At 37.8% G+C, this 13,990-nt stretch overlaps 1 protein-coding gene across 3 annotated transcripts in view; it reads right to left on the reverse strand.

The window, feature by feature from the left end:
• cadm2a (cell adhesion molecule 2a) overlaps positions 1-13,990 on the reverse strand; it is a 295,844-nt gene that overhangs the window by 57,297 nt on the left and 224,557 nt on the right. For all 3 annotated transcript variants that reach the window (XM_024265919.2, XM_024265918.2, XM_024265920.2), the window contains exon 3: positions 11,240-11,389. In XM_024265919.2, the coding sequence (XP_024121687.1) occupies positions 11,240-11,389 (150 nt within the window). The remainder of the gene's footprint in view (positions 1-11,239; positions 11,390-13,990) is intronic.

A 13,990-nucleotide genomic window follows, 5' to 3' on the forward strand; every position in this document is an offset into this window, starting at 1 on the left:
CCTTGTCTTGAAGATAGGGGACTTGTTAGGAATCTCTGGAGATTTACCGGCAGGTTCTTTTATTTTCCTATTCCAGAGAACACCTTACCAATCTTCAGGGCCGATATGAAAGGATGTTTCTTACACGGACTTCTCCAGGAGACACAGAAAAGAGGAAAAAGATTATTTCAAAAGTTTAACTTTCCTGCAAGGATTTCGTTTTGAACAAAAAAAAAAAAAGGAAAAGTCCTTTTTTTTCCGCTTTTTACTGTTGAAAACTTTGGAAAATCTATCCCTCTAAATGCTCTGTTGCTCTGAATGCATCACAGCTGCAGACTGCACCGGCAGGACGTTCCACATGCACACACGCATGTGCACAGGAAAATTCGTTCACACCAAAAATACGCCTGCTCACACACCCATAAACAGGCAGAAAATTGATTCAGAGAGCTGAATATTTGACATCTGAGAACCTGAATAGTTTCATATTGAGCTGCTCGGAGGCCTTAAAATGAGCAGTTGGCCCCTTAGTTGTTCACCCATAACACTCATTTTAATGCCTAAACGGGTTCAGCCATTCACAGATGGCGCAATACAGGCTGAGGTGCCAACAAGCAGGGAGCTGAGGACATTTTGAGACATTTTTACAACATAGATTTGAGGAAATTGAAGAAAAAAAGCAACTTATTTTACACACAGTTGAGACTTACGTTTAGATGTTATATTTAAGTCAAAAAGAGTTATATAATTCCATTTTATATAATGCACTTTTTGTCTTCAACTTGACACATATCAGTTCAGAATCTACAGAGCATTTTATATTATACTTTATTAAAATTAAAATATCTATCTTAAAGGAAGATAAAATTAACATTTGTAAAAGACAAATTATACCATTCTAAGATCCAGAACTGCATTCCATGTCCATACACTTTTTCAGCAATAGTTTGAATAACTTTTCCATCTTTCATAGAATTTCCAAAACAAAAAATAAACACATTCAGTTAATTTAGTCAGACTATTGTATTGTGCGTCGCTAAATCAAACTAAGACACATATTGATTGATAGTAGCGCTTTCTTGTGATTCATCTTTTTTGTCCAATTTAAAAAAAATATTTTAATCAAACCAAATATTAACTTTTTAAAGCCTTATTTTAAGGTATTTTCATTTCAATTTGTGATATTGTGGCACAGTAAAAGATCAAAATACAACAGCAAAAACAGTGGTTATAGGAAGTTTTTATTGTAACAGACTTCTAATCTTTACTTTTACACCACACACTTTTTTAAATCTCAAACAATTAAGAAAAAAGAAGTTAACTGGTCCCGGGTGCTCTATTTTAACATAAAAAAAACAGTTGGAACATTTTTCTAAGAAATCTCAACTTGATTGACCAACACATATGTTGGCTTGTTATTCACAAACAGCAAGAGAATTTTAGTGTAAGTAGAACTTTGTAGAATTTTATGTGTGACTATTTTTAGACCAGTTTTAAAATTAAAAAGAACATTAACAAACAAACAAAAAAAGAAAGAAAAAAAGTAAAGTTTGACATTGGGGAAAAAAAGCAAATATTTTTAAAAATGAAAATAAATATTGTGACGTTATAAGAAAAAAACACATTAATAAATAAAAAAAATAAGTTTTGTGAAACTGAAATGAATGAAATTGAATTCTGTTTTAAGACCTTCTGAAGTAAATTAGATATTTGACTTTTTTTTTTGAGGGGAGACAAAACGTGTGTCAGCACTGGATGACCTTCAGCACTGGATGACCTTCCTGGTTTAACTGAACCAGAACTTCATGATCTAGTTTGTCAAAAGCTAAGGGTCAAACCCAGGAGTAACATTTTATCTTGGCTAGATACATCAAGCACAACTTAGTTTAAGAAAATATAAGTAAATTATATATAAATTGTAAGCTTGTAAGCTATATATATATACACAGTACACATATACAAACTGCGTATATATATATATATATATATATTTATATATATATATATATTTAAACGGTGTATATATATATCTATATATATTCATTATATTAATTCATTTTCTTGGCCGCTTTGTCCCTTTCGGGAGCGTGGGGCTGCTGGAGCATAACGCCGGAGTCACACAGGACGCGATAGCGCCGCGAAGCGGCGCGGAACGGCGTGCGCTTCCATTCGGCGCCCATGTTAAACTATGGCGTCGGTCACACCAAGCGCGGAGCGACGCGCAGCGGCGCGGAGGGTCTGCGCGGTGCAGCGCAACGTTTCGGCGTCTGGCCTATTTCTTCCGCGCGACGCGAGCGCTCCGCGTCAATACTGACAGGAAGTTGCATCGAAATGCATGAGAAAATCCGGTTTATTTTCAAAATAGAACCAATTTTTCACAATAAAACGCCGCGATTGACAAATGTGATAATGTTTTTGTGTCTAAACAGACTGTAGAGATGAAAATATGCATACAATCAAAACACACAGACACGCGTGCGCGAGAGCCCCCACCCCGGACACCACAGATCTCCGGAGCGGGTGTGCTGGTCTGCAGGGTTCTGGGAGGAAAAAAAGCAGGGCAGACTGGGCAGTGGGGGCACACTGGAGCGGGACACGGGGCTGCGTTTGAACGAGAGAGAGGCAGAGGAGCGGTTCTTCTGGGAAGAAACATCTGGTAATATTTTTAGTTTATTAATTGACCGACGGAAACACCTGCGTGCGTGCACACAGACACACAACAGAACAGACAGACACGCACACGCGCGCACAAGCCGATCAATGAAGTGGGCCGACTGCGGAGTTGGGGGGCGGGGTCTGTGTCGACAGGGGCAGAGACCATCTCCTTTTAGCAGAAACACTGGGAGATATCCTGGTTATTGATCATGATGGCAAAAAAGCAATAGCTCTAGCAGAAGCGCATGCCGACCGTCGCGGAAACAAATCGCGTCTGGTGTGACCAATAGAGCGCCACGCAGCGGCGCGCTCTCCGCTTTGCGCCGCTGCGCGGCGCTATCGCGTCCTGTGTGACTCCGGCGTAACCTGGCTACTGATGGGCGAAGGCAAGGTTTACCCTGGACAGGTCGCGCTTTCTAACCTCCTTCGGGGGCCCAAAGCGCTTCACAGTCTCAGACCCATTCACACACTGATGGTGGCTCCGCTACCGAACACTGGCGCGAACCTTCCACCAGCGGCAATTCGGGGTTATTTGTCCTGCCCAAGGACACTTTGACACATGGGCGGGCAAGGCGGGAGTCGAATCGCTTCCGATCAGGAGTCGACCGCCCTACCACTGTACCACGGCCGGCCTATATATATATATAAACAGTGTATATGTACTGTGTGTCTGTGTATATATTAATATATTTACATTTGCAAAGTGTACTTGAATGCTGTATCTAAGTAAAAATTGCTAAACAAATATTGATTTATATAATTTGTAACCATTTTTGTTTAGATACAGTATTCAAACTGAACTGTCTAAAAAATATATAAATTTGAAACTCCTATGATGATTGCATTTTACTAATGGGTTTTCGTAATTATAAAATCCAAGCTGAAGACAATTTCACCTGTCATACAAATGAGGATTAATCCTTTGTATCCATTTTTCCACCATTAATGTAACACAATTATTAGGAAAGTGTAGCACTCCGAGAATTATAATGAGGTGGTAATCATCGAACGCAAGTTTAGAAGAAGTGCTGCACTTTGGCGATCCATATGCAATTACTGCTATTTTTACCTCATCGTTTCAGCCTTCAGGTCTTTTTCAAGAAAATAGCTCCGACAAATTTTATAGGTCACACTTCAGTCACCCGCCTGATGGTGATTAAACTATTACAGTCTAACATTAGAATGAAAGAGGGGTAAATGCTCATTTTAACATCAAGTAGACCCAGTCGTTCTTCATTTTAATAAAATAAACCTCATGTTTTCCCTCAAAAAACTCATGTTGAGGTTCTTTCTGTTAGAATGATGACTGCCTCTATCATGTCGTACTTTTTAAATACTATGTGTAAATTCAGTAAAAATAAATATATTTTTAATTGCTGCTTACAAAATATACAACATATAACTTACATCCCAGCGAACATTTCAATGTGGGCCCCATATGGTTTACCTTTGGGATGAATTCGTGGGTCCCAGGTGGGTTTATCCGCGGGTTCCATGGTGGCCCCATCTGTGTTTGCCCACATTGGCTTGAGTAGACACTCAGTAGTCTGGCTCTCTGGGCAGAGGAGCTCGCTAACTCGCTACGCCGTCCACCATGCAGTTTGTTAGCTTGCTGCACCTTCCACAGGGTGGCTAGTTAGCATAGGGACCCAGACTACTAAGTCCTTACCTAAGCCAATGGGGCCACCATGGAACCAACAGACAAACCCACCTGAGGCCCACCAAATTCAACCCAAAGGTAAACCATATTGAAATGTATTGCAAAGAGAAGGTAACTGATAATAAATAGCTTCTTCCTCAAAATCAACCATAAAACTGGGGACATCTCCTGCCTTAGTCGACTCTATGGCCTAATCCTAATTCTTCCCTTCTCCCTATCCCTCCATTTGAAGGGGCTTGTGAACTACAAGTGGTGTCCGAAATATATTTTTTAATACAGACCCCTCTCTTGCGAGATGGTTCCGCGTCGCGCTGTGCCGCGGAGAAGCGCTTTTCTTCACATGGATGCGCTCTAAAGCACAGAGGTTTACATGTAAATGTAAATAAAGACTTTTTGTTGTAGCATGACCGTTTTAAAGTTATAAAACTGCTGGTTTTCTGGAAACACGAGCGCTGAAAGCTTCGTGCTAATGCTAGTTGACCGACGACTATTGGTGACATCATTGAGCGATAGTGACGTCCAAAACCTGAGACCCTATTTTTCAAAAACTCTCCGTTTGGAGGGCTAAATGTAGGGGTAGGGAAATTTGTGCCTATTAACTCATAATTGATGCTAAAAGCAAATTATGTTGTACTAAAAAATGTTTTTTAGCTAAGAAATTAGGAAAAAAAAAAAGTGAAACCCTTTTCTTGTGTTGTTTATAAACAACTCCATAGAATCTGTGATCCGGCTGATGACGCGGTACAGAAAATTTATAAAACGACCATATGAACGAAATACTAATTCATGGGCCCCAAAATAATTACAACATGCTGACGAAATTGTCAAAATTTGTGGTCTGTTGGGTAAGAAAATTGAAACGGACTTATTGCTATGTGATGGCCATCACATAACAATAAGTCATGTACATTTGAACTATTTAGTGTCCACGAATCAGCATTTTTTCCTCCATACATTTTATCTATTTCATGGCCATGAGTCAGCCTTTTTTCAGTACATCTGAACTATTTAGTGTCCACGAATCAGCATTTTTTCCTCCATACAATGTATTCATTTAGTGGCCATGAGTCAGCGTTTTTTCTATTCATTTTAACTAGTATGTGGCCATGAATCAGCATTTTTCCCTCTATATGATTTATCTAATTGGTATGAATCTGTATTTTTTCCCAAATGTTTTAACTATTTGATGACCACAAAATATAATTCAGTTTGTAAATATATTATGTGGCCACAAATCAATATTTTGTTCACACAATTTAGCTTCTATGTGATCCATTTATTTTTTTGTACCAAATGTATTAAATAAAATTTGTATTAAATGGGCTTCGCACTTCAGTTTTTATTAAGCCACAAAAGTAGACAAAGATGATAAACTTGTAATACATATGCTCTTCATTTTTTTTCCTCAAAGAAGAATAGTAGATTTTTCTTAATTCTGCTATTTATCCTTGACATGCTGCTGTGATTCTGCTGAAGCTGGTGTCTGCATGTTTCATCCTTTACTTTAAAGAAACCAAACCAACAGAAGAAGTATTGCTGCTTTTTGACCAAGAAGTAGAGGAATAGCTTAAAAGCAAACTGTCAAAAATGAGCCACATCTAAATGTCAGGCCACTAATTAGTGATCCCTTTCCAAGGATTTGTGCAAACAAGCCTTTGTTACCCGACACCTGCCCTCAGCTGCTTCAGCTCATCCCGAACAAAGCTCTAATACACTCATTGACACCAAATATGTGCTGTGGGGATTTTCCTATGACGATTAGAGGCACAGGTGAGCTGTGACACCTCCATAATGAAAGCCAGCGGTCTGAAGTGAGAGCAGGAAGACACGGCTCGCGCTGCAAACACACTTGTTGGTGTTGCGACAACAATCAGCATGAAATTAGGGGCAGCAAATTGCATTTGCCGCATTGAAAAGGAGAATTTAAAGAACGTACCTTTGCTCTAATGTGGCGAGTCTGCTAAATAGGCCTGCAAATTTAGCCTGGAAAGTAATTACACATACATAGGCTCTTTCTAGTGGAGGTAAAAATGAGGAAAGTCTAATTAGGCGTCTTGGCAATTTTTTGTCCTTCCAGGAAATAAAGCTATTATCATGTCTTAAATTACACAAAACCAAAAAGAGCAATTTGTTAGAAGATAGCGTCTCTTTTGAATCTTATAAATGACAGAATCCTTTTCACCAAGTGATCATCTCTGTCTCTCTGCCAAAGCACAGTGCAAATTTCTCAGTGGTGAGGGATGAAAATCACAAGAGTGGCTGCTTTTGGTACAATGATTTATTGAAGATTAATATATATATATATATATATATATATATATATATATATATTACCCAAACGATTTCGATATATAGCATCCGCCTGTTGTAAGCTTTGAGGTTTGTATTGACGTCGATGCATGAAGTTGGAAAGGCAGGCAGGACAATAAAGTACACAAAAACGCACCAGACAAACACTACAATTTATCAGTAACTTATCATAAACCATCTTAAAAACATCACAAGTGTTCATTATTTTTAAAATAAACTCTACAGAAGTAAATTAATAAAATATTAGTATTATTATAATATATATAATGATATAGTTACTCCTACTTAGAGTATTGCAAGTTGTAGACGAGTCCTTACTTTTTGCTTTACAAATGCTGTAATCTCAAAAAAGATTGGCACGTAAAATTAGAAAAAATTATCTCGAAACAAAATAAATCTAAAATTGTAAAACAATATCTCAAAAACAACATTTTTTAATCATTTCAAAATGTTCTTAACAAAAATATATACATGTATATCTCAAAAAACGAGAAAGCAACTTATCAATCAACAACAACAAAACAAAATCATCTGGAAAAACAGAAAAAATATGTTTAAAAGTTAGAAAGAAACAACAAAAGTAGAAAAAAAAACATAAAAAATAAAAACATCTTGAAAAACAGACTACATGCTACAAAATGGAGCACACCCAAAATGTTAGCGTCCTGGTCCATGTGGACTTCGCTGCTTTGTTGTGGGGATTGACACAGAAACAAAAATTAACAGTTCATAATGATCAATATTTAATAATTCTCCAATGTTTTGCTCAGTGATGTTTGTGGATAAACTAAGTAGGAAAAAAAAAGACTGGCACATAAATAAAACGGACACGGATCATGTCAACTTAAACACCTCATGGCTTTTCAACCGCTTGATTTAGTTATTCTTATAGCATGAACAGGTTATGCTAATTCTCTGCCTGTTTAAAAATAATGAACACAAAAAAGTAAAAAAAAAAGACATTAGAACAAAAAACACTTAAAACTTTAATTGAATGCTGAAAAAATAGCATGAAAACAAAAATAATTAAATGGAAAACGTTTTTTTTATTGAAAACAATACAATTGATCACCTTTTTCTTTTTAAGTATCATTTAAGAAAAAAATATCAGTTACCAGTTAACACTGGTCAAAGAATAAGTAACTATTGTAACTATTATCTTACAGGGAGGTATTCGTAATGAATTGGGATAAAAGACGCTGAAACTCTGAGACTGAGTTTCAGTTTTAGTGTAAAAATGGCCCGGTCCCTTTCATTTTTTCTCAACAGAAAGCAAAGAAAATTAATCTAAAACCTACTGTGATCAAAGACTTTCGCAGCTGAGACATCTCTTTACTCTCACACTGCCAGTGGCACTTTGAAAACGCTCAGCATCTCCTCGCTCCCATCAGCATGTGCATCTCAACTTGCTATGATCAGCAAAACAATTCCCAAAGCACGCACACACACACACACCCACACATACATACAAAAGAAAAAAAAAATCCAGAGAAGCATCACAGTTCAGGGGCCTCCAAAGTACCCCTTTGCTTTTCTGATAATACCAGAGTCTTTGGTGGCTCTTTCCATTTACCATCTAACAGTGCTGCACTGGAAATGCCAGGAAACAGACCCCCAAGGTCAGCCCCCGGAGTGATATGGAATAACCTGCAGAGATCACCATTGAACTTCAATAGATCTTTTTTAGTGCGGCTCTCGTCGAGCAAAATTATGTGCATGAAAAATGTTCCTACTGCACACACAAATACACACATGGGCAGATAATGTGAACATAGGAGAGCTGTGATGCTTTTTTTGGACAAAATATTCCTCCTTAAAGGTTAACATCAAAGTATTCCATGGTTTTTGGAGTGGCTTTGGAACAGTTTAATTTGGTATTTCTCTAAACCCAACAGGCTTCAAGGGTGACGTGTTTAGACCAGATTTACTCTGGGTAGCAGTGGATGCGGTTAATTTTTTTTTTAAACAGAAACACAATTGTACAAGCTTAATCTGTTAAGGATACTTTAGAGAAAAAAAACAACTGAAAAAATAGCATTAATCAATATTTGTCACAAACTTGATAATGTAATATCATGTAATAGTATATGGCTATGGCCAGGATTCTGCTGAAAAAAACACGACGGATGAACTCTAAAGAAGAAATGTGTGGATATAATCCCTTAAAAGTTAATATATTGATTTACAAGTTTTCCTACTTTACTTTAGACAGAAAATACAAAAAAAAAAAAACTATAGAGGATTGTAATATGAGCTTCCATATTTCAGCATAAAACCCATTTTTTTCCTGTATTCCCACAAGTTTTTCAGTGTTTTTATCTGTACCTTCTTCATTTTTCATTAAATACGGTTGAGCAATAAAAACCTGCTTCAACTTCTTTTTAATTTTAAATAATTATTTTGTTCCATGTTAATTTCTATCAGTCCTTTTGTCACTTAAGTATCAAGCCAAAGTTCAATTTTCCAAAATTTTCTTATTATTTTGCTTCTTTATGTTTTTTTCTTTGTTTTATTTTTGGTTTTTAATGTGAAAATGCTTTTATTCTGTATAGCTCTTTGTGTTACTAAGGGAAATCCCACTTTTAGACAATAAGCCAATCAAAGAACAACTAGTGTGAAGTAGGTGGTCCAGCTGTTGTCACATTACCAATCAGAAGTCAACAGCTTCTATAATGTCAACGTGAACCAAAAATGATGTAAGCGGAGCACAATTAATTGGTTTACAATCAAAAATATATGAGCTAAATAATATTACTATACTAAAAAACAATATCAAGCCTTAGAAATGATGAAAATTTCTATTAAAGTGAGCAAAAGAACACAATAGGAAGCAGGATATCGAAATAAGACTGTGGAATCTTTATCAAAATATGGCAAAACAATGTCAAATATAAGTCAATTAAAATTTTAATTTCTTGTGCAAATTTCTATTTTAAATATTTTACAAGTTTTGAGTCTCCTCTGCAGCATTAAGGTGTGATGTTGGCAGTTAAATCTCAAACAACAAAACAGAAATGTAGTATTTTATCGTGAAGTAGATTAATGAACACCCACACTGTTGCCTCAGATAATTCCTTTGGATAGACAGAATTGTTAACTACTGCTAAATGTGTTTTAATCAACACTGCGCTCTTGTGTCTGACCTGAAAACGTCTCAGTGGAAGCCAGAGAAAAATCCAACTTTTCCGGCTTTGGTGGGACAATATTTGGATGTGTATCCAAACAGAAGCACAAACATTTAGGCCTGTTACACAAAGAGTGAAGGCTTTTCAACCAACATACAAGTGTCTATGCAAGACCACCATGCTGTATTTCTAAAGAGATTTTGTTTTAAACTGACTTTAACTTGAAACATTTGCTTTATCTCAGTTGGTAAGTGTCTTTAATTGAGTTTGATCTGTATTTTTATACTTTAAAACAGCAGTCCAAAACCTCCAACCGGTACCAGTCCATGGAACCTTCTATTATTCTGTTTTACTTCATCTAATTCCAAAGGACGTTTTATTTTGAAAAACTACTGGATTCTCTCCACCACATCCAACTCATTTGTGATACATACAAGTCACGTGATGGAAATCCATCCACTATACCTTCTTAAAGTGTCTGTGCCGGCCACTAAACTGAAACCCCCAAGCTAGCAAAATTAGCCCTTTAACACTAGAGCTCCAGTATTTATGTTTTTTATTTAATTGTTGATGCCACCGACGTAATTCCAGCAAAACCTGAAGGAGAAAAGCAGCTCGCACCAATTAAAAAAAATTACAGTATGTTAAAACAGTTGTGATTAAGCATCACCAGTGTAAAGGGTTCCTCCAAATGTTATTATTAATGGGACAGTTGCTCCTACAGACCATAATAGTAATGTAGAATATTCAGCAACCGGCTGTCTAATGTTAATAAAGCTAATAAAGTTGTTCAAAATGGTGAATTATATTTAGTAAATAACAGTTTTTTCTCCATTGCACCTTCATAGTTGGACGTGGTTTGACAATTATAGGTTAAAGTAAAATTTAAGTCACATTTTAATGGTTTCTGCATTAAATCTAGTGTAAAAATAAAGTATGAAGATAAACTTTACCCTCAAAAGTTAAGGGAAACTGGAAGGTAAAACATATTTACCCACTTACAGGCTGCTCCCTCAAAATATAGTCTGACATTTAACTGGTCTGTGGCCTGAAAAAGGTTCAGCGTCTAGTTCTCTGCCTCTGTCGTTTTGGAGATTCATTGCAGGTGAAGCAGAAATGCATCGTTAGCTACTCCAAAAACAGAGCTGGTCCAATGGGCTCTCACCCTGAAGAGCTTCGTATCCCTGTGTGAATGTGTTTTTTTGGAGGGGTGTGGGTGTAAAGGCAAACATAATAAAACCCCACACAATCCCTCAGTGGAGGAAATGATAAGGAGGATTTTTGTTTCTAAAAATGGAAGTGTGTTTTTCAGTTTTATGAATGCTGCTGCTATGACACGACAAAAAAAAAAGCAGCATGTTGATCTGACAGATGAACATGAGGTGTTATTTTTCTTTCTTTTTTTAACACCCCCAAGGCAGCTCTCCAATCCCCCAGCCACTGCACAGGAACCACTCTTAAAGACGGTGTCTGTCTTGCGGAGGCAGCTGTTTGACAATCTCCCACTCACCTTTCTTGTCCCCGAAGAAGAGGGTTTGCTGTGCCGGGTTTGACCACTGGAGGGAGGTGTTGTCATTGTACTCCACACGGCAGGTCAGGTTGGCCGTCCCGCCCTGTGTAACGGTCACATTCTGAACCAGAGGGTACTGACCGCTGGCACCTGCAGCAGGACGACAACACGCATCCGTGAGGACAGAAGTCTTTTGATTTAAACGAAAACGCAGGTAAAAAAATAAATCTCAAAACAAAACCTTCCTACATTGACATTTCATGACAGGAAAAGAAGAATAGTCTGTGTCTGGGGAAAAAAAGCTTAACGCTAATTACAACACAAACGTTCATGGAGGTTTGCCAGCGACTACTGTGTGCTAAATTAGACCCTCGCACTCAAAACACAGGAGGCATTTAGCCAAGGGTATAGAAACCTAAGATAGACGGGCAAGACCAATTAAAACTGCTCTCTGCTGACTTGTGTGTGTGGATGCTGATGTGTGTTGTGCATCGGATGAGTCAAAGCAGAGCACTGAAGTGAGGTTTACACGTGCGGTGACGTTTTCAGCACCGCGGACAGCGCCGATGGAAGCACTGCTTTCCCCTCCAGCTTTCAGGACCCTGGACAGTTCAGTGTAGCCTGAATCTGGAGGCGTGCTTGAAACACAAGGCAGGGAGCACGGTGGGGGAATAACAATAATAACCCTCACCCCCAGAGAGAAGATTTTAAAGACTTAAGCTGGAGAGATGACTCATCTCCTTACATCTGACAAACTTCACGGGAAAGACAAAACACGAAGACGGCAAATAATAATGGATTTGGACGTCACTTCAACCAGTACCAGATGAGATTCGGTGCAGCATGTCGATAATTACAGGTAAAACGCCCCCAGACGGCGTTTCAGTTTTGCCCCATCGATGTGTTGGAGAAAAGGAAGTGTGGAGCGGAGGGAACAGGAGGTGAAGGAAGGAGAGGAGAGGGGAGGTGAGTCAAGGAGCACGGGTCATTTCCAGTGTTGATTAAGGCCTCCCAAGGTTAATCATGCGTGTGAGAGATAGGGAGGGAAGAAGGAGGAAATGGAAGGAAAAATAGATTTCCAGCAAAAGGGGAGGCCAGAAAAGATGTTTTATTCATGGAAGTTTTGCATGAAGCATGATCTGTCAATGATTTACCGTTCTCCCGCGCCTGCCTTTGCTCTCTTTATTGCTTCTTCCCTTTTAAATCACTTACTTTTTCTCACCCCCCCCCCTCGCTCGAGCAGTGGGGGCGACACGCAGCACAATGTGGTGCGTTGTAGCTCTTTTGTGCCCGGCCTCAAAGGGAGTTAATAGTTAACTGCCATTCCAGATGCAGGCGGTGACTGAGATTTTTGGCGGAGTGCAATTTCACTGCCGAGGAAGTGTCGCTGTGAAATGTCACTGAAGCTGGAAACATATGCTTATCTGTTGACGACAAAAAAAAAAATCCAAACCGTCTGTTGAGCTGCTTTTATTATCCACAAAAGACACGGAAGAACTAATAGGTGATTTTGAATGTGTTTAACACATTTTAAAGTGAAATTTGATCTCTTTTATTTTATTTTCTACAAGTGATAATGTAATAATCTGCATATATAGTGACAGAAGATGAACAATCATTACTGGTTTATCAAGATTTGATTAAAATGTAAGCTAGCAGTAGGCCTGCACATTAAATCAAAAACTTGTTGCAATATCATCCTGTGCGATATTTCACAAAACAGCAGCAAATGTCCTAAACGTAAACAGCACACAGGCCTTAAAGTATTTAATGAAACAAATAGAACCCCTTACACAACTGACCAATCAGATAGATCTCTGAAATATATATTCTGTCTTCTAATTCCTCTAAACTCTCCTCTTTCACCTTTCTTTTATGTCTTTAACCCCCCCTTCCCCTTTCTTCTTTTCCGTCCAGTCCAAAAAACATGATACAGTATATATATAAATATATATATATATATATATATATATATATATAATCAATATAAATGAAATTTTGCAGAAAATACAAAAGGGATTTATACAAATATACACTTTGCGCGTCCAAAGATCAATAACCCCCTCTTGTGACAGGACTCTCTCAGCGCTTATCTGTTTGCTCAGGTGTTTGACAGGACCGGATGAAAAAAAAAAAAAAAAAGTATTGTCATCACAATAACAACTTTCGCATTCGCAAAAGTAAACTTTGATAAATGGTTACCTGAAACGTTAACACTCGGGTTGTGTATACAAGACATATCGCGACACACCTGTCATAATATAATATACATCTCTGCAATACACCCAATTTGACATGATATATAATACTGCAATATTGTAAACGTTTCTGCCAAATCACTGATGCAAAACAGTAGGTGTTGTTTTGCATTCGCGACCCCAAAAGGGATAAGCCCAAAGAAAGAAGATGCTTAATTAATTAAATTTCAACTTAAAGTATTCCATGAAAATCATGCAGCCCTTTGCACATTTGACCAATCGGATGGATGCCTCAAAGTCATTGAGCAATTGAATAGAATCTCTAAATGTTAGAAGTCTGTCAACATCGTTGCAATATCCGCCTTGTTTTGCAAAAAACAGGCATAAACTACAAAAAATCGTTATCTCAAATGTTGTCCTACATGCTAAAAAAATCTTGTGGAATCAATGGAGCTCTTTTATGTCAGATGTCCACCTCTTATGTAGACGTGGGACATTTGGAGAAAAACTGATGATGTATTGACTTTAAGTAAATAAAATTGTCGCAGTGACA

This window comes from Oryzias melastigma, linkage group LG14, assembly GCF_002922805.2.
Source record: "Oryzias melastigma strain HK-1 linkage group LG14, ASM292280v2, whole genome shotgun sequence".
Lineage (NCBI taxonomy): Eukaryota > Metazoa > Chordata > Actinopteri > Beloniformes > Adrianichthyidae > Oryzias > Oryzias melastigma.